Below are 20,987 nucleotides of genomic sequence, written 5' to 3'. Positions count from 1 at the left end.
CATATTAGATCATTCTTTGCTGCCTTATGGAGAAATATTAAAGAGCCAGAATTAGTATCTAAGTCATTAGTAAGTGGCTATCATAAAAGTATAGGCAAGAGATTATGAGGTCCAAAGTGCAAATAGCAAAGATAGGAAAGGGGGCATCAATTTTAAGAAATGTTTTAAGAGAGCAAATTGACAGGATTTAGTGAATGGATATGGGAGGATAATGAGAGGGAAGAATCAAAAATACGTTAGATTTCATGGTTAGATATTGGATGAATGGTTATATACCAAGAGAGAGAATATAGGAGGAGGAGCCATTTTAAAGGAGGGAAATAATGTGTTCAGTTTTGGACATACTGAGTTTAGAGTGCCAATTAAATATCCAGTGAAGGATGTCCTACTAGCTAGAAATTATTGCAAAGCTCACTGAAGAGATCAAAGCTAGGTATTTGGAAGTTACTGGTATATAATAGCATTTGGAGGTATAAATTAAAACCATGAAGTCTTCTGGACTTCTTGACTGCTTAAATGTCCCTTCTTTCTACCCATTGAGAACATATAGAAAGGAAAAAAGATTGGTTCATAAATGGACCTCTGGGGAATGTTAATATTCAAGATGAAGGCCTCAAGAACAGTCTTAGAGGTAGGAGAATCAAGAGAGAAAGGTGTCATGAAAGCCAAACAATTTAAATGTGTCAAGAAGAAAAGTGTAATTAACAATGTAAAATGCTAAGGAAAGTTCCAGACAGATAAAGGTAGAAAAATGGCTCTTGTACTTGGCTATATGGAGATCATTAATGACTTTTGGTGGAGTAATTTCAGCAGAATTGTAGAAATGTTGTGAATATATTATAGCAGATTGAGATGTGTATAAAAATAAGGAAATAAACTGTGAAGACTTTTAAGAATCTTGGCTGAGATGAGGAAAGAAGTAAGGCAAAATGATAGAATCGGGAAGTTTTTGTTTATTTTGTTTTTGAAGAGAAAGAGACATGAATATGTTTATTATCAGATGCCAGTGAAGAGTGGTAAGGTAAAGGTACAGGACAGAGGATTGGTCACTGATAAAGCAAGATTTTAGAGGCAATAGGAAGGGGTTGGTATCAAAAGCAAAGATAGAAGGTTTTAAATATGAGGAAGAGGGACTCTTTATGCCCCCAAACCAGAATATGAGGATAGGTTTACTGGAGGGGGGAGGGATGGAAGAAGGAGTTTAAGATAGATACTGTCTAATAGCCTCAGTTTTTCCCTTTAACTAGGAAAGGAGGGACACCTGCCAAAAAGAGGAAAGTAGAGATTGGGTAGTTGGCTTAAGGAATCTCAAGAAGCTCTGAGTTTTGTTTCTATTACACATAGGGAGTCATAAGGATGACAGTACATTAGAAGTGATTTTGAATAACTGTCCAAATACATTAAATGTTACATGGACTTTTAACCACACCACTCATGACACTACTCACCTCAGTGCTCTAAGTTATAGGTCATATTCCAAGAAAGAAGCTCTCGTTACAACTAATTATCCCTTTGCCCTCAAAAACCATAAGGACTAATACCTTTATATCTTATATCTCTGTTTACCTAAATCATCTACAAAAATCCATCCTCATAGCTGAACTCTTATTATCATTGAGAAGTTTTTTCTCATACCAATCAATTGTCCAGTTCTCCAACACTAACTGCATGTCTAATAATTCTGACACTATCCAGAGTTACATGATACCCCACTGCTTAGAGTCTTAGTCCCAGAAGACTGTCCCCATTAGAGAAGCTGGCCACAAATAGGGTGCCCAGGCTGCCCACATTTCTGTCTGGAGGACAGAACACTCCCCACTTCAAGTTTGCTAGAATGACTCTTAGAACTTAAGGAAAGTGCTGTACTTACCAGTTTATTACAAAGGATATAACTGAGGAACAACGAAATGTAAGAGACACATAAAACAGGATGTGGGGAGGAGAGGGAAGGACAGAGCTTCCATGCCCTTTCTGGGCATGCCACCCCCTCCTCCCCCAGCATCCCAGTGTGTCATCAGCCTAGAAGCCCTCCAAACCCCATTGTTTAGGGAGTTTTATGGAGATTTCCTTATGAGGGTTTGATTGAAAATCATTGACTTTGGTGATTGAGCTCAGCCTCCAGACTGTTAATTACACAGTTGATACCTCTGGCTTCCAGCCCCCTGCTGAAGCTATCTAGGTGGCCACTGGCAGTCACCTCAGTAGCATAAACTCAGGCATGGTTGAAAAGGGCTCATTATAGGGCAGCCCCGGTGGCGCAGTGGTTTAGCGCCGCCTGCAGCCCAGGGCTTGATCCTGGAGACCTTGGATCAAGTCCCACTTCGGGCTCTCTGTATGATGCCTGCTTCTCCCTCTGCCTGTGTCTCTGCCTCTCTCTCTGTCTCTATGAATAAATAAATAAAATCTTTAAAAAAAAAAAAAAGAAAAGAAAAGGGCTCATTATAAATAACAAAAGGCATTCCTATTACTCAGGAAATTGCAAGAAGTTTAGGAGCTCTGTGCTAGGAACCTGGGACATAACCTGAATATATTAGTTTTATTGCACTATTACTGTATGGTCCTGTATGTCATCGAATTTAACCTAATTACCAGGCCTTTTTTTTATTTATTATTGTCTATTTTTAAAGATTTTATTTATTTATTCATGAGAGACAGAGAGAGAGAGAGAGGAACAGACATAGGCAGAGGGAGAAGCAGGCTCCATGCAGGGAGCCTGACATGGGACTCGATCCGGGTCTCCAGGATCACACCTTGGGCTGAAGGCGGCGCTAAATCGCTGAGCCACCAGGGCTGCCCCAGGCCTTTTTTTTTTTAACTCCTCAAATCTGCCTGCCATATCCTAGAGAATTCATATTCAGTCATAAGAAAAATCCCCTTTATTTTCAACTTCTTGTTCTAATGAAAGATGACTGATGCTTAAGGATACTGTTTTTGCCGAAGCCTCTCCAAACTGTTTTGTTTTATTTCCCCATATCTCATGTATCACAGGTCCTAAAGGTTGGGTAAGTGTTTTCTTTGTTTCTCATATCCACTTCCAAAATTTTTTCATCTCCCCCCTCAAAAATTTCAAATCATTCCAAGCATTTGCCATCAGGCTATATCATTTGATACCCCTTCTTGTTGCCAACATCTATCTCTTTAGTAACTTCATTTATTGAAAATTTTTGTAGCTGGCTTACTATCTTTTTCATCATTCTGTATAAACAGTCATTTTTGCTGATTTCAACATTGCCGTAGTATGACACACAGTTATCCATCAACTTTGGCTCTTTCCTTAGTCTCACTTCTAACAGTCTTTTCTGCCTTACCATAGGCACCTGTTCTCATGATTATACTTCAACTTTGTCATTACTCGTGTCTTCAGACTTTGAAAATCTTGGTTTCATACCTTCCATTCTCTGACTACCATTCCTTTCTTGCCAGCTTATTTATTTCAGTACATCCACTGCAATCATTCTTTATTCCCTTCAAGACTTTTAATCCATTGGCCTTATTTTTTTTTAAATTTTTATTTATTTATGATAGTCACACAGAGAGAGAGAGAGAGAGGCAGAGACACAGGCAGAGGGAGAAGCAGGCTCCATGCACCGGGAGCCCGACATGGGAATCGATCCAGGGTCTCCGGGATTGGGCCCTGGGCCAAAGGCAGGCGCCAAACTGCTGCGCCACCCAGGGATCCCTCCACTGGCCTTATTATCAGAAAACTTACTGCTCACTAATCACTACATGTCCTCACCTTCACTCCTTACCTAGCTTAGATTCCAGAAACATCACTGTTAACATTCCTTTGAATACGCTCGGGGCTCTCTTACCCTTCTTCCATCATACTCCTCTAGTTAGGATCTGTTCTCCACTTGTGCCATGGCTGTACCTGAGCAGCAGTATGAGGCTAGAGAAACACACATATCCGTCTTAAGTGGTCTCACTTAGGGCTCTGAGCACTGGAAGCAATCCCTTTACTTTCCCTAAGCAGTGTACTCTTACTTCCTGGAGGACTGTTTTATACCTCTTTTCCCCATTAAAATAAAATGTCCAAACCCCCACAACCCTCACCTTCCAACTCTCAGCTGATGACTTTTGTCTCTAACTCTACTATCATAGAAACAGAAGAGAACTATCTCATCTTCTCATCTCCAAATCCACCTAGTTATTTCTATCTAAGACCAATTCCTCCATTTCTTTGCTTACTGGCTTCTATTCCCTCTCCACTACACAAGGACTCTGCTCTTGGCATTGATCCCATCTCTCTCTTACGTTACCTTCTCCCTCTGTACTACATCATTGCCATCAGCATGCAAACATATTCTGGTTTAAGCTCCCAGGTTCAACCAATCTTCCATGGACACCATGGTCTTCCTCTGCTTATCCTTATATCTGCTTCATCTGTTTTACTCTTTATAGTAAGGTCCTTTAAAAGTCAATATCCACTGTTTTCACTTCATCTTCCATTCTCTCTTGACCCACTCTAGTCAAGATTTGCCCCCACTACCTCACTGAAACTGCTCTCATTAAGGTAAAATAATTCCTTAATGTATCATTCTCATTGGAGCAAATTCATTTTTAAAACTAGCAATATAACAAAACTGTATAGAGGCATTCAATAACTATTGAATGAATAAATATTCTTTGATCATTCTGGATAGAGAATTTATATTTTTATGCTATTGCACTTTTGAGTTTGGAGACATGGAAATGAAACATGTATACTTGAAAGAGACTGTATATAATTTGCATGCAAGGTATAAAGAATAGAAATCCAAGGACGTATCAACCAGTTTATGAAATAGACAACAATACCTTTAAATTCCTTTGTGTCCCTCCTTGATGCATCTCCTTTCCTCCCCAAGAAGTAACCACGATTTTGAATTTTCTATATGTTATTTATTTTCATTACAGTTTTGCCACATATTTCTGTGCCCCAATACAGCATTGTTTCACACCTTTTTAATATAAATACAGTAATGTTATACATACTCTTTAGAGATGTGTTTTCTTCCTGAATAATAAGTTTATGAAATACATCTGTGAGATTGTATGAAGCAGTAGGTCGCTTAGTTTCATTGGTGTATGATATTACAATATATGGGTTTAATGCAATATTTTTTTTCTACAATGAACATGTTAATTATAAGAGTTACTTAAAGTGTTGCACACATACAGAAGAGTGCACAAATCCCAAGTGTACAGCTCAGTGAATTATCACAGAGTGCATGTTACAAACCAGTTCAAGAAATAGCATGGGACCAACACCCAGAAACCACTCTGGACTTCCCTTCCTGCCCTCCCCAAAGGTAACCACTATCCTCATTTCTAATCTCTGGATTAGAAATGTTTTTGAACTTGGTATAAATGAAACTATGCAGACTATATTCTTTTGAGTTGGGCTTGTTTCCCTTGGCATTATATGTGTAAGATTCATTCCTGTTAAAAAGGAAGAAAAAGATTAATTCCTGTTACATGTAGCTGTAATTTATTTTCATATTCTCTGATATGCCATAATTTATTTATCTATTTTTTATGGTTAATGAAAATTTGAACTGTTTCCAGTTTTTGACTGTTAACAAATAATGCTGCTGTGAGCATCATACATATACATCTGTGCATTTCTCTTGGGTACATATCTAGGAATGGAATTGCTCAGTCATAGGATGGATATACCACATCTTATTTATTCATTCTCCTTTCAATGGGTGATTTTTGCTGTGCTGCTGTAAACGTTTCTGTATGTATGTCTTGATGCAAAAACTGACTATAACAGGTATTCAATAGTGTAGATACACATGAACGAAATTGCTATGTCAGAACATTTGTATATATTCAATTTACCATATAATGTAAAATTGTTTTCCAGCATAGGTTGTATCAGTTTATGCTCCCACCAACAGAGTATGCATTCCTTGCTCACATTCTTGCCAAGAGTTATGATTATCTGACCTTAAATTTTTGCCAGTCTGGAAAGTGTCATAATTTGCTGTGGTTTTGATTTGCATGTCCCTGGTTACTAAAGAGATTAAATATTTTAATTTGGTTTTGGGTCATTTTGATTTTTAAAATTTAATTTTTTCTGCTTATTCTTTAGTGTGGAGATGTACTTTCCTCAGAATGACTCTTGGATTGGTTTGGCACCCCTAAACATTCCTCGCTATGAATTTGGAATATGTGTTTTAGACCAAAAAGTGTATGTTATAGGTGGTATTGAAACTAACGTGCGTCCTGGCATCACTATCAGAAAACATGAAAATTCAGTAGAATGCTGGAATCCTGATACAAATACCTGGACTTCTCTTGAGAGAATGAATGAGAGCCGAAGTACTCTTGGAGTGGTAGTACTTGCAGGAGAACTTTATGCTTTAGGTGGTTATGATGGACAATCTTATTTACAATCTGTAGAGAAGTATATTCCTAAAATAAGAAAATGGCAACCTGTGGCACCAATGACTACAACAAGAAGCTGTTTTGCTGCAGCCGTGTTGGATGGAATGATATATGCCATTGGTGGGTATGGTCCTGCCCACATGAACAGGTATTTAACTTAATGAAGTTGTATATGCTTGTAGATTTTTAAAGTCTCATTAACAATGATTCATACACAACTTGTATGTATGAATGAACTTCCCTTTTTAATTTTTAAAGTAATATTGTTAGGCATTTAAGAAATTTAATCTGCTCTATGAGTCTAATTGTTTTACATGAGGATTTAATGCAAACTTAAAAATCAAATCCCTCTTACAAATTTTTAAATACACTCATTTAATGTAATTGGATTAGATTTTAATTCAGAGATTCAAAATAAAATGAAGTTAGTGTTAGGTTTTGGGTGGTGAATATATATAAATATGTATATGTCTGTGTACAAATGGTCTGTTACTGCATTGCTTAGCAGACTAAAAAATGAAAAATGTAATTCCTGTATGCTTATATATTATGCAACATAAACGTTAAGCCTTATTTAAATATTCATTTTTGGATTCTTATTCTATAATCATGTGTGTATCATTGTGTACCTGAGTTCTGCTGGTGTCTGAATTTGAGATTTCTGTATTTTGTAGTATTCTCTTAATAAAAGAGAAAAAATATATGAGAAAAATAAAAGCATAAAGTGATTTGCTTATATGGAAAAATAATTACAATTCTGAGCTTCTTTTGAAAGTTGCTGTTCCAAAGATTTTCTCTGATAATGACTAGAGTGATGTGTGTATTATTGATTGTGAACATTTAATGGAAGAGTATATTGTGGTTTGTTAACTGAGAAAGCAAGGGCACGACAGCATTGCATCTATGAATTTTTATTTCTCTGTAAGCCAAAGTATTCCTATTTTTTATTGCTCCCTTCGTTGAAGGAAGAGTATTTGGGGCATAGACGTGCATTTTTATTTGAAAATGTGCTGGCAGAAATTTATAAGAAAAAAGGTTGAGTATTTCCATTGGGAGATCATGCTCTTGAAGTTTAAATTCTTACTATAACTTATCAACTCTTTTTGTCCAGTAATTGGATTCTGATGGCTTTTATCCCAGTATCCTTTCAGAAATGTTTATAGTTTAGTATATGTTCTAGTCTATAGTCTAGTCTTAGTCTTGAACTCCAGAATTATGCTACTGACTCTCAAATGCTTCAGGCTTTTTTTGAGAAGTTAGGTTGGGACCATAACAAGCTCAACAAGCCTGCCTTTGTGCCCACTCAGGGCAATATAGAGATTTAAAGGCCTTCTGAGATTTTCTAGGGAAACTTTTTAGGACATTCTGATTTGATTTAGATATCAATAATACAGCCTGGAAATGCCAAGAGTTCCCTGGAATGCAGACTTGACTTAAATCCCTGAATTCTCCTAAATCACTGAGATTATTGTGATTTAGTCAGTTTGTGTTATGAAATCTTTAGTGTTTGCAGTAAACCATCATGACTTCTATAAAACAAAAAATTACTCTCCTTTTTTTCATCTTCCCTTTTCCTTAGCCATGTAGATGATCTTTAGTGTCTTTAGAAAACACGTTTAATTTGTGATTTTCAAAGTCCTTTGGGAATATGCATACTCATTTGACTGTATTCTTACATGAATTCTCTGAGGTTAGATTATCCCCCTTTTTGCAGGCGAGAGGAAAGGGGTTATCCAGGATTACATATACCCAAAGTGTCAGGGCTAAGTTCATTTGCTCTAAGTGTATAGCGTTAGTACCTGAATCCAGGTGTCCTGACTCCAGAAGCACTATGTCCTTAATAGACCTTGCCCCTAGTATGATATAATGGAATAGCACATGGGTATTATTGTCCTGGTTCACAAGGTAAGCTTTTATCCCTCCAATTTTATCAGCAAAATGTAAACCTCTGGAACAAACTACTCTTGCTTTACAGCTGTCTGTTAGAACTTCTAAAACTATGGTAGGTTTTAATTTTACTTTGGTAGGAAGAATGGCACAAAGAATATGCAAATTAATTCTTTCTTTTGTGAATATTTGCAGTGTGGAGCGTTATGATCCAAGTAAGGACTCCTGGGAGATGGTTGCATCTATGGCAGATAAAAGGATTCACTTTGGTGTGGGTGTCATGCTAGGCTTTATTTTTGTGGTGGGTGGACATAATGGTGTCTCACATTTGTCAAGCATTGAAAGATATGACCCTCATCAAAATCAGTGGACTGTGTGTAGACCAATGAAAGAACCCAGAACAGGTAATAATAACTAACTAATATCTAAACATAGAGGATATTTCTTATATTGATGTTCTTAGAATAAAAGTTGGAATATAATAGTATTACTTGTCCAGGAAAAAGACCTTTTTTGTGCTAAATTGAGAGACAACTAGTCAACAAAACTACATCGATTTCTTTACTGTTCTTTTAATAGGCCAGTGTGCATATTATTTCTTAAAGTTGGCAGAAAACATTTTTAGAAATGGTGCGAATAGAATGTCTCTTATAGAAGCTCTTCTGTCCATATAACAAATGTCATCTTTTTATATGTTACACACATAGACACACACACACACACACACACACACACAGAATCTTTGGATTGTTCTGTTTTATTACTGTACATCAGCAGTCCGTATGTTCACTTTCAAATGTTCTCACCTACACAGGGGGTTGGGAGATCTAGAAAGGGTTGGATTTCAGGTTCCCAGAGAAAAACAAAAACATCTTTGAGAATTGGAAGAGATTACCTTTTAACCCAAATTCAAATCACATTATTTTAAGGGGAAATCTTTTAAGTTGCTGATGGAAATGCTTTAGGGATATTTCTTGCATAAGAAATGACAAAATGCATAAAATGACAAAAATGTGAAAAAACGTGGGATAGTCTTGTTCTCTTCAGAATTGTGTATAACAGTATATGTAGTAGAATTTTTTTTTAATATTTTATTTTATTATTCATGAGAGACACACAGAGAGAGGCAGACACAGGCAGAGGGAGAAGCAGGCTCCATGCAGGGAGCCCGATATGGGACTCAATCCTGGGACTGAGATCGTGCCCCAGTCAAAGGCAGATGCTCAACCACTGAGCTACCCAGGTGTCCCTATATAGTAGAATTTTTAAAGCAGAAGTTATATAGTTCAAGATATGTTTCAGATATTTCAACATATTCAAAAACCTGGTAAAAATGAATGATTTGTTGGAAAGTTTGTAAATATAAATTGAAAAAGCATATAAAAAGACATATACTACATTCATTGTATTTTCCTGTGGGGGAGGAGAGGTAAAGGAGGACTTCAACTCTTGCTTTCATGTCAAGGGATTTTTTTTTTCCAGTAAGTACCTATGGCGATATTGCTTGTATAATTAACCATAGAGTATTGAAACATATTTTAAGAAAACATTAAAACACAAATTTATTTTTAGTGAGAAGTCTACTTAATTCATGGTTAACATGTTTTTTCCCTATTTTTACCCATTTTTCCTAGGGGTTGGTGCTGCAGTAATTGATAACTACCTTTATGTAGTTGGTGGTCACTCAGGGTCTTCCTATCTGAATACCGTGCAGAAATATGACCCTATCTCAGATACGTGGCTGGATTCAGCTGGCATGATATACTGTCGCTGCAACTTTGGATTAACTGCACTTTGACAAGTGTGGACTGGTGGAAGTAGTGTGGTAATGAACCTTGTGCCGCATGAAAGGATGCTCAATTTTCTGAAATCCAAAAGCTACATTACTTTTCTTTTTAACTTGAAATGGCATGAAGACTCAAAGTTCTGTTGGGTACTTTGAACTGGCAAGTAGCTTTGGTTGCTCTTGATTACACAGTGAATCAATAATCAAAAAAAAAAAAAAAAAAGGAAAAATCTTGCCAATTTAATTGTGCACTTTTCCCCCCTAATACTGGGATAGAGTAGTTTTATGTTCAAAAGTATACATGTGGAGAAAATCTTGCTGCTTTAAAAAAAAATTTTAGCTCTCTTTCTTCCTTAATATATGCACCATGATTTACTAGGATGAGAGATGCTGATGTTGGAGTGTATTGAATGACTAGACAGAGTGCTGATACTGCCTGTTGGATATAAATTCATATGCTTCACATTTTAAACAAATAAAGGGCTGCTTTTTTGAGGGGGGTACTTTTAAGGGTTGTAAATTATATACCATAGTGAGTCACCTGGATACTCTTCCTACGAAATGGCTTTAGGGCTGGGGATGTAATAAGTTTGCAAAACAAATGCTTTTACTATTGTAATATTTGGGGGCTTATTTTAAGAAGTCAGATATTTACTGTTTATGCCTTTTTTTATATGGGCAGGTTAATGCGGGATGAATTTAGTTACCCACCTGTGCTATGCTGAGCATGGATAAAAAGTTAAGCATATCATTTTGAGTTTTATTTTTTTCATAGTACAGCAGGCTTCCTAGTGTTGATGTAAATATTTGACACATGTTTAGTACCACCCTTAGTACATACTGATTTTTTTTTTGCATATCCTTATAATACTTCAGTTTTTTAAGACCTTTGGTTGCTTTTTCAGAGTTCAGATATAAAAATGGTGCTAACCGTAGGATCTATAACAAGGCTATAATAATGTTCTTTTGGATGTTCAGTATGAGATATGCATGACATGTTTTGATAGTATTTTTTCGTTTTTACTGGCTTGGTTCATTTATGCTTATTAAAAATGTTAGCGATTATGCTAATGTTAACATCTAAAAATCGTCTAAATGGCCCATGTTATGCTTTTCATGGTTCCTGAGTAGTGATTTAAAGAAAGATGCACTTTTTAATCTTTCTTCTTGTACTAGATAGATGTCCTTTTTAAAAACAAATATATGCATTATATATAAAGCACCAGGCAGTTATGCATTACTTTGTACATTTCTTAGGTAATTGAATATTTTAAAGTTACTGAGGAAAACTGGAACTCAATGTTTACTTGAGTAATGGTTCTAAATTTGGTTCTATTTTGACTGAAGAAACGAGCAAGACTGTTTGCTATAGCCAGTGACAGCTTATTTAAAATAAGTGGTTATTAGCTCATTTTGTTTTAGCATGTTTTAGTAAATACTTGTTCGTCTTGAACATATTACTTTGGATTTTATTAGGATGTCGGTACTTGTATTTTGGTACTGTAGTTTTTTCTTTTCCTTGATTTGTTTTTTAACCTGCCTATTATCTCTTTATAGTCTCTGCAAAGCCAATGTAAATTTATTTCCTAAGAAAAAAATTCATACTGCATTCTTAAGTGCCATAATATTCCAAACTACTGTTAAGAAGCCATTTGTAATTATAAAACATAGGTTCATTCATTAACATACTTGTTATTTCTTGGAAACTGTTTATAGCCTGGCAATTTGCAGTTTTTCTTGTTCTTCCATAAACTGCCAATGTAGATTTAAATATATAGTACAAAACTATGTAAAGTCATCTTAATCATGTAAGTAGTATGCTTTATGACTATTTGCACAGATTATAAAACCTTGCAAGTGATTTTTAGTCTCTTCCAATTAAGAACTCAACAGGAGCTACTAATAAAATTGACAGGCTGAGTATTTTCTATGTTGCTTGTTTGAATAACATGATATATAGCAATAACTTTTTAATTGGTTTGAATAAACCTATTGAATAGAAACAAGGTGCACTATTGTGATTGGCCTAGACTTTATTTAAAGAAAAGCAATTTGAAGTACATATTTGAAGTACATATTCATTATATATTTAATTTTAATCTTCAACTCAATTTTTTTTGTTAATATCGAATGCATTCTATTAGTACTTTTTAAATCTCTCTCCCAAAGATAAAGGAATTTGAAAGACTATAGAAATTTATTTTAATTGTAAGCAGATCTATGCTATACATTTAAACAGTGTTTTACTCATATATCATCCCCACTATCAAATTGTTATAAAACATATAATCAACTTGGTAAATTAGACCAAAGGCATATATTGATCATGGTTTTGGAAAAATCTAAACTTTATCCTGCTAAAGACTAAATGTGAAACATCTTGGGCGATAGTGGAAACCATATGCCAGAGAATAAATTAGAAAAACCTTTAAAAAGAAGAGAAGAAACTCCAAACTTCAGAAATACTATTTTTGGGTTTACTAAATCTACGGTACTATTCCTAATAACCAGAGGTATTGTAACCTGACAACTGATAACTTTACAATAGACCTTCTCATACAGATTTGTGAGAAGTTTCATCATGAATATTTTGCTGACAAAATTTTGTATTTAAAGTCACATGTTTCTTATGTTAAAAACCATCAGAATGTTTGGTTATAAATTCCCACAATTACAGATATTAGAAATAATTTTATATACTCAGGCAAGGAGAAGAAAGCTATTTAAGATTGTCCAGAAATACTTTGGAAAAAAGGTGACAGTAGAAATACAAATTAATCTTATCACTTGGAAGATTCTTGCCTTCCATAATTATGAAGACTTCATCTGGTAGGAATGTTTGGCTATTTAATATTTGTTAAATATAGTAATAGAACTTAAGTGATTTTTAATGTAGCCCAAAGGATGTTTATGTAAGTTCTATAGGTTATTGCTAATATTGTTTTGAATATGAATGAATAATGAACTATAGGAAGTGGTATCTAATGATAGGAAAATGGCATTAGGTTTTAAAAAATTATTTTCATAGCTTGATAAATTATGGATCTGTGTGTATGTGATATTGTGCCAGATTCTGTCAGGGTTAGAAATATTATAAATAAGATATAAGTCTTCATTCAAAGACTAAAGTATGGTGAGGGAGACCTGTACCCAAATAACTATTATGATTAAGTGTGAATTTAATTCCTTATAGCCAATATCACCAGAAGTGATTAGAGACCTAATTTATGTGTAAACATTTGTGTCCTTTTGTGTCCAATTAGGTTTTATGGACATGAAAAAGAATTATAGAAAATTTAATGTTTATAGAACTCCAAAGTTCCTGGAATTGGATAATATATTTTCTATTAGAAAAACAAAATGATAGAAACTTTAAAAAATTATTCACTATATTATCAAGGCTCTGGCTAGCACTGAAGGAAATATATGTACATAAAATGTTGTGTTTGTTTTCAATTTTGGTGTTGGATTTCTGGTATTGTCACCTAAGTGCTCATTTTCAGGAAAATCAGATTCTACAGCAAATATACTGCTTAAAAGTTCAATAAACTTGTGATAACCTCTATAACCTCTGTAGTCTGAAAGTTAAGAAATTATAAGATGTCACATGTCAAGTTAACATCCAGTTCTACTTCTTAACCTTTTTTTTTTCCTTTGTAAAACAGCACTTTAATTAGACATAATTTAATTAGATATATTCTGTGGCTGGATACATATTGGATTTTCACTTATAGTATATTGATTCAGTGTTGATACACATTTGAAAAGAGTGCAAAATACAGTTAAGTTTTAAATACTATAGGTTTACAAGTTTCTTACTGGTGTGAATATGGAGTCAATAAAAAATCCAGTTTACATCTCTGTAGAGAGAAAAATTGTTATCCATATGTCTTTTATATTATGCATACTTAACTAGAGATAATTTATTGTTAATTTTGTCAAGTTATCATGTGTAAGTCCCGTTTATTTTAAAATACTAAGCAAAAAGTTCCAAGTTTGCCTTAAAATACAAGTGAAATTAAAGAACTGGATGATAATGCCTCTATTTTTGCCTTATGAATTGTGCTGTATCATAAACCAGAGATGGTTTTGATTTTAACAGGATTCTGAAATTTTGTAGATGTAGAGTACAAAATATTTGTACTCTCTTGCAAAGAATGTGATCTTGTGGATTATGTTAATGTTTAAGTGTTTTTGTAATGTATTTTACCTCTGAATATCTTTTTAGCATCAGGGTTTTATTTTTGTTTACATGGTAAAGTGGCATTTAACTTGTTGAAGGTTATATTCTTTTGTCTTTTATTTTAAAAGTTCTTTGTGTGTACTATTGTGGTGATGCTCTGTAATGACTATGGTTAAATTTCATTTAATGTGAAATGTTTAAAATAAATTTGAGAAACATGACTTTCTGTGTGTCAGTTGTTGTGAACTGACCCAAGCTGACTTTTATCATTCTCAACTCTTAGATGCTTTTTGGTAGGTAGGTGGTGGCCACAAGTGTCGAAGTGGGTGTGGGATAGCCAGTCTTTTACATCCTTATTACCAGGTTATAATGAAAACATCTGTTAGGCTAAATTCTGCCACACGTTCAGGCACTTTTTAAGGAAAACATTCTGTAGCAAAGCTGGCACAAAAGAGTTCAACTGGTAAGTTCAGTGCAGTCCCAGGTTTCTATCCTTTTATAATCTTTATTGCCTTGTAAGAGGGGTTAGTTGAGGCAGACAAGGCAGCATTCCAGAGGATTCTGTTATGTTTATGGCCAGCAGCAGATAACCAGCAGTCCTAAAAGAAAGGGTGTAAACAAGAGGTTAAGCCCCAGGTTGCATCTTTAAAGAGATTGTAAACTAGAGGCCTGCATGGATTCAGATAACCTGTGCATGCAAGGATTGGAAATGTATTTAGACAATCCATAGATCTTAAAACCCTAATTTCACCAATAAGAGCAATGTTTTGATTTTACATTAGTCTGTGAGCCACTATTCCCCAATAATGTCCCTGACCTTTAATATACTACTGAGTAAAATATTGGATGCTGATCAAATCATGGATAACAGAAGTGTTTGTAACTGCCTTGAGTATGAATTTCTTGGTTAAAATAACAGCTTACCATCCCTCAACTACATTCTTAACAAGGCAACTCCTAGAGTTTAAGTAGAAACTTAACAGATATATACTGAAGTATATTATAGAAGATGAAATATGCAAATATCCATTTTAAGAGTATTAAAATACTGAAATTAAGATTTCTTGACTGAGTGGATGGATGCATTTGAAGTTCCGCTTGTGACTTCTAAGACATGTGCAGATAGCTTTCATGTTACTCAGAAGTCATTGTAAAATGTTCAGAGAAAGGGGAATCCTCTTAAGTGTTAGTGGGATTGCAAATTGGTGCAGCTACTCTGGAAAACAGTATGGAGGTTCCTCAAAAAGTTGAAAATAGAGTTACCCTCTGACCCAGCAGTTGCACTACTAGATATTTACCCCAAAGATACAAATGTAGTGATCTGGAGGGGCACCTGCACCCCAATGTTCATAGCAGCAATGTCCACAGTAGCCAAACTGAAAGACCCCACGTGTCCATCGACAGATGAATGGATAAAGAAGATGTGGTACATGTATATACACAATGAAATACTACTCAACCATCAAAAAAAAAAAAAAGGGATCCCTGGGTGGCGCAGTGGTTTGGCGCCTGCCTTTGGCCCAGGGCGCGATCCTGGAGACCCAGGATCGAATCCCACATCGGGCTCCCGGTGCATGGAGCCTGCTTCTCCCTCTGCCTGTGTCTCTGCCTCTCTCTCTCTCTCTCTCTCTGTGTGACTATCATAAATAAATAAAAATTTAAAAAAAAAAAAAAAAGAAGAAATCTTGCCATTTGCAACAACCTGGATGGAACTAGAGGGGATTACGCTAAGCGAAATAAGTCAATCAGAGAATGACAATTATATTATTTCACTTGTGTGGAATTCAGGAAACAAAATAGAACATAGGGGAAGAGAGGAAAAAATAAAATGACAAAACCAGAGAGGGAGACAAACCATAGGAAACTCTTAATCAGGAAACAAATTGAGGGTTGCTAGGGTGTTGGGGGGCGGGGGATGAGGTAACTGGGTGTTGAACATTAAGGAGGGCATGTCATATAATGAGCACTGGGTATTCTATAAGGTTGATGAATCACTAATCTCTACCTCTGAAACCAATAATACATGTTAATTGAATTTAATTTTTTTTAAAGTTAAATTATAAAAATATCTGTCAGCAGAGAGTTGTGTTGTTTGTTTGTTTTTTTAAATTTTTATTTATTTATGATAGTCACACAGAGAGAGAGAGAGGGGCAGAGACATAGGCAGAGGGAGAAGCAGGCTCCATGCACCGGGAGCCCGACGTGGGACTCGATCCTGGGTCTCCAGGATCACGCCCCGGGCCAAAGGCAGGCGCCAAACCGCTGCGCCACCCAGGGATCCCTGTCAGCAGAGAGTTGTTAGTATGTGTAGGATGTGATGGAAGGTGCAAAGGAGTAACAATCCATATTCTACAATCTGCTTGAGGGATAAAAAATACACCTAATTTTCCCCCTAAGGAGAGAGAATAAAAGAAAGAGTGCTACTGTGGCAGAGCTCTTAGCTGTGCCTCTTGTGTTCTTTCATAAAATTAGTAGATGGTTCTCTTATCTGGGGCCAGTGCAGTAATGAGGATAGAAGTTTCAACTTTAATTTGGATATGATAAGTGGATTATACAATATACTTTTTTTTTTTTAAGATTTTGTTTATTTATTCATGAGAGACACAGAGAGAAAGAGAGGCAGAGACACAGGCAAAAGGAGAAGCAGGCTCCATGCAGGGACCCCGGGACTCCAGGATCACGCCCTGGGGCAAAGGCAGGCGCTAAACCCCTGCACCACCCAGGGATCCCCTATACAATAGACTTATAACAGAAAGCAAACATTATTCCAATGAAGAGTCCAAACTCAGGAGGCTAGGCATAAAATTCAGCTCTGTGATAAGACAGTATTAGAATAGCTCAAGTGGGTTTTGATGTTTTCCAGGCCTTTTTTCATTTTTAATAGTAGTGGGACCTCCATGTGCCCAGCCCATCACCCAGCTTCGAAAATTAACCTTTTAGCAATTAATTTTGCTAATTAATATGTGCTACTCAGTTATTATTTCATCTATTCACCCTACCTTTTTTTTCTGAAATATTTTTAAAGAGAATCCCAGACATGCAATAAAATATTGACAGTAAATAATTGAGACTACATCTCTAAATAAGGACACTTAAATTTTTCATCCTATAAACCACATTGATAATAATCTCACTTAAAAATATAATACTTCTATAATACTTTGTACACATCTATGTTCAAATTTCCCTGATTGGGCAGCCCCGGTGGCTTAGCGGTTTAGTGCCGCCTTCAGTCTTGGATGTGATCCTGGAGACCCCGGATCAAGTCCCACGTCGGGCTCCCTGCATGGAGCCTGCTTCTCTCTCTGCCTGTGTCTCTGCCCCCTCCCCCCCCCCGTCATGAATAAATAAATAAAAATTCTTTAAAAAAAAAAACAAATTTCTCTGATTGCCCCAATTTTTTATCATCATTGTTATTTGATTGAGGCAGGATCTATATAAAGTTTGTACCTTGCATTTGATTGTTAGGCCTCTGAGTCCCTTTCAATCTCTACCATCACTGCACCCCTCCCCTTTTTCATGCCATGAGATCATTTGTTGAGTAGATTGTCCCACATTCTAGATTTGGCTACTTACGTTTTTGTGGTATTGCTTAGCTTATTGTCCTATTCTTCAAATTTTCTGATTGTTGGCTGTAGAGTCTTGATTAAATTCAAGTTCTTTCTTTCTTTCTTTCTTTCTTTCTTTCTTTCTTTCTTTCTTTCTTTCTTTCTTTCTTCTTTCTTTCTTTCTTTCAGCAAGCGTGGTTGATGCTGTGTATTCTTCCTATTGCATTACAACTGGGGCACATTATGTCTGGTTATTCCACTTTTAATAATGCTAACATTTAATCATGGTTTGCATTTATGTCTTGTCAAGCTGACCCCTCCATTATCAAGTTCCCCAGCAAACTCTCATTTGATGGTTTTGGTAGCTATTAATGACTATTGCTGGATTTATTATTATATTGAGTTGCAAAGTAGTGATTTTCTAACTGCCATTTTTTTTTTCTGCATTAGCTGGAATTCTATAAAAGAAAACATTTCCTTATCACTTATTTGGTTACCCTGATAAGATCCACTGGAAAGGCTGAGGAAGATGTTTGATTCATTCGCTTAATCTTTATTTTTTTTTTAAGGTTTGATTTATTTATTCATGAGAGACATACAGAGAGAGAGGCAGAGACACAGACAGAGGGAGAAGCAGACTCCATGCAGGGAGCCCGATGTGGGACTCGATCCCTGGATCCCGGGATCACAACCTGAGCTGAAGGCAGACCCTCAACCCCTGAGCCACCCAGGCACCCCATTCGCTTAATCTTTAGAGTAATGAATTGATGCTCTAGAGACCTCCAAAGGTGATCAAGTATCATGAAGTCATGATATTTTTTAAATATTTGTTTTAATATGTGTATTCCAATTAATAATCCCATCTTAGTCCAGTGAATATCTCCATTAAGTTCCATTGAAAATTTCCTTTTAAAAATTTTTACTAAAATTATTTTGACATGATTTAAAATCATGTCAAACTTACAGAGAAGTTGTGAGAATAATAAGTTGTAAGAACTCTTAAATACCTTTTCCGAAGTTCACCAATTTTTAAAAACATTTTGCCACGTGTCTTACTATCCTTTCTCTTATTTTTTTAACAATGCAAAAGTTATTTGCATACATTATGTCCTTTAATACTTTTTTAAAAAGATTTTATTTATAACGTGGGGCCTTTGGGAGGTTATTAGGATTAGATGAAGTCATGAAGTCATGAAGATGGAGCCCTCATGAATGGGATTAGTGCCCTTAACTAACAAGAGTCATGAAAGAACTTGCTTCCTCTCTCTATTCTGCCTTGTAAAGTTGCAATGAGAAGTGGACAGACTGTAAACCTGAAGATGGTATCATCGGAATTGACCATGGTCTTGAATTTCTGGCATCTGGTCTTGGACTTCTAACCTCCAGAACTGTGATAAATAAATTTCTGTTATTTATAAGCCAGCCAGCCTATGGCATTTTTGTCATATAGCAGCTTGAACTAACTAAAGCAGGCAAAATCCAGTAAAATTACATTTCATCTACCCTTTGGCCGAGTGATTCCACTTCTAAAAGTCTATATCCATGGGATGCCTGGGTGGCTCAGTGGTTGAGTGTCTGCCTTCAGCTTAGGACATGATCCCGGGGTCCCAGGATATGAAGGAGGTAGGTTTCAGTAGTATATGAAAGTTGGAGAGACACAAACATTCAGTCCATAATATTTCTCAATTCTCCCAAGATGTTGCATTTTGAGTTCCCATCAACAATAGAGTATCTCATAGGCAGTTTTTATTAATTTACCTACTCAGGGCCTTATTAGAAGGTTACATTTGGCCTTAGGTTCCTTTTGGCTCAAATTTTATATAACATTAAAATACAATGAAAGAAAAGCCTATTTTTATGAAATATGAAAATCTTTAAATCTCTTATGGAGTAAGGTAGGGTTTAAATAAGGATGCACCAATCACTTCCGCCATCCTGATTAGGAAGAAAAAAAATTATTTTTAAAGATTTTATTTATTCACGAGAGACACACAGAGAGAGGCAGAAACATAGGCAGAGTTGGAGAAGCAGGCTCCCTGTAGGGAGCCTGATGTGGGACTTGATCCTGGGACTCCATCCTGGGACTCCGGTATCACACCCTGAGCCAAAGGCAGACGTTCAACCCCTGAGCCATCCAGGCATCCCAGGAAGAAAATCTTTTAAAGAATATTCTTGTGTGTGTGGCCTGAGGAGAATTAATAGTTTGAGACTAACATGTTGCTGCCTACTGTGCTAAGGAGGCCAATTGGAATTTAAATAGGCAGGGGTCCTAGAATCTAGGAGCGTAGGTGGTTCCCAATGAATAGAGGACGATATCTCAAAAAGTTTTAGAGCCAAATGGTAGATAAACTGTTTTGGTCAATAAATGATGTTAAGCAGAAACAGCATGTGATATTTCATTTTTATTGTCTGGGAAAACTTAAGCAATTTACTTTCCTCCAACACTTCCTTTTTCCTCCAACATGTGTAGTTTTCCTTTTTTGCATTACAAACTAATGAATTAATATTGTTTTACTCTTTTAATATTATAATTTGTTCTGTGAGCTTAATTGGCACAGAAATACCAGCAATAGTTTTCAGCAACAAACTTGAAATATTCACAGAGGATTTAGTTCATTTTCTGCAGCAGCATTACTTACCCACTAGTTTCATTTCTTAATAAAATATTGAAACAGGAATCAATAATAATGGTGGATAACACTTTCATGGTGCTTACTATCTGCCAGGCACTAAGTTTTATACGTAATCATTAAATCCTCACCACAACCTTATGAGATATATTCTATTATCATCTGCATCTTACAGTTAGGAAACCGGAGCAGTGGGGTCAAGTAATAGGTTCAAAGCCACATAACCAGAGTCCCAGTTTGAACCCAGGCAATTGGCTTCAGGGTCAAGGCATTTTTTTTTTTTAAAGATTTTATTTATTTATTCATGAGAGATACAAAAAGAGGCAGAGACCTAGGCAGAGGGAGAAGCAGGCTCCTCGCGGCCTTGATCCCAGGAGCCCAGGATGAGGACCTGAGCCAAAAGTTGACGCTCAACCACTGAGCCACCCAGGCACCTCAGGGTCAAGGCATTTGGCAGCCATATTCTTGCCTTTTCTTGACAGAATGAAAAATTAATAGTTGAGAACTGATAATAATAGAGATAATCCAGTGGTAATTGGTGATCACATGTGATTCACCTGAAACTCTGCAATTCCATG

General features: G+C 36.0%; 1 protein-coding gene and 1 long non-coding RNA gene across 9 annotated transcripts in view; one reads left to right on the top strand and one right to left on the bottom strand.

The window, feature by feature from the left end:
- Positions 1 to 14,452, top strand: part of KLHL28 (kelch like family member 28) — a 33,587-nt gene extending 19,135 nt beyond the window's left edge. For all 8 annotated transcript variants that reach the window (XM_077909170.1, XM_077909175.1, XM_077909171.1 and 5 more), the window contains 3 exons: positions 6,080 to 6,523; positions 8,458 to 8,666; positions 9,897 to 14,452. In XM_077909170.1, coding sequence (XP_077765296.1) covers positions 6,080 to 6,523; positions 8,458 to 8,666; positions 9,897 to 10,060 — 817 coding nt within the window. In that variant the 3' untranslated portion in view covers positions 10,061 to 14,452. The remainder of the gene's footprint in view (positions 1 to 6,079; positions 6,524 to 8,457; positions 8,667 to 9,896) is intronic.
- Positions 12,412 to 18,197, bottom strand: LOC144320516 (uncharacterized). The gene is made up of 2 exons (XR_013386150.1): positions 17,808 to 18,197; positions 12,412 to 14,830 (listed from the first exon to the last, which is right to left on the bottom strand). It is a non-coding gene; the product is annotated as an uncharacterized LOC144320516 (long non-coding RNA).
- Between the last annotated feature and the right edge of the window lie 2,790 nt (positions 18,198 to 20,987).

The sequence above is a fragment of the Canis aureus genome, chromosome 9, assembly GCF_053574225.1.
Source record: "Canis aureus isolate CA01 chromosome 9, VMU_Caureus_v.1.0, whole genome shotgun sequence".
NCBI lineage: Eukaryota > Metazoa > Chordata > Mammalia > Carnivora > Canidae > Canis > Canis aureus.
The sequence above is the reverse complement of the archived record's forward strand: the minus strand, read 5'-3'. Positions and strand labels throughout refer to the sequence as shown.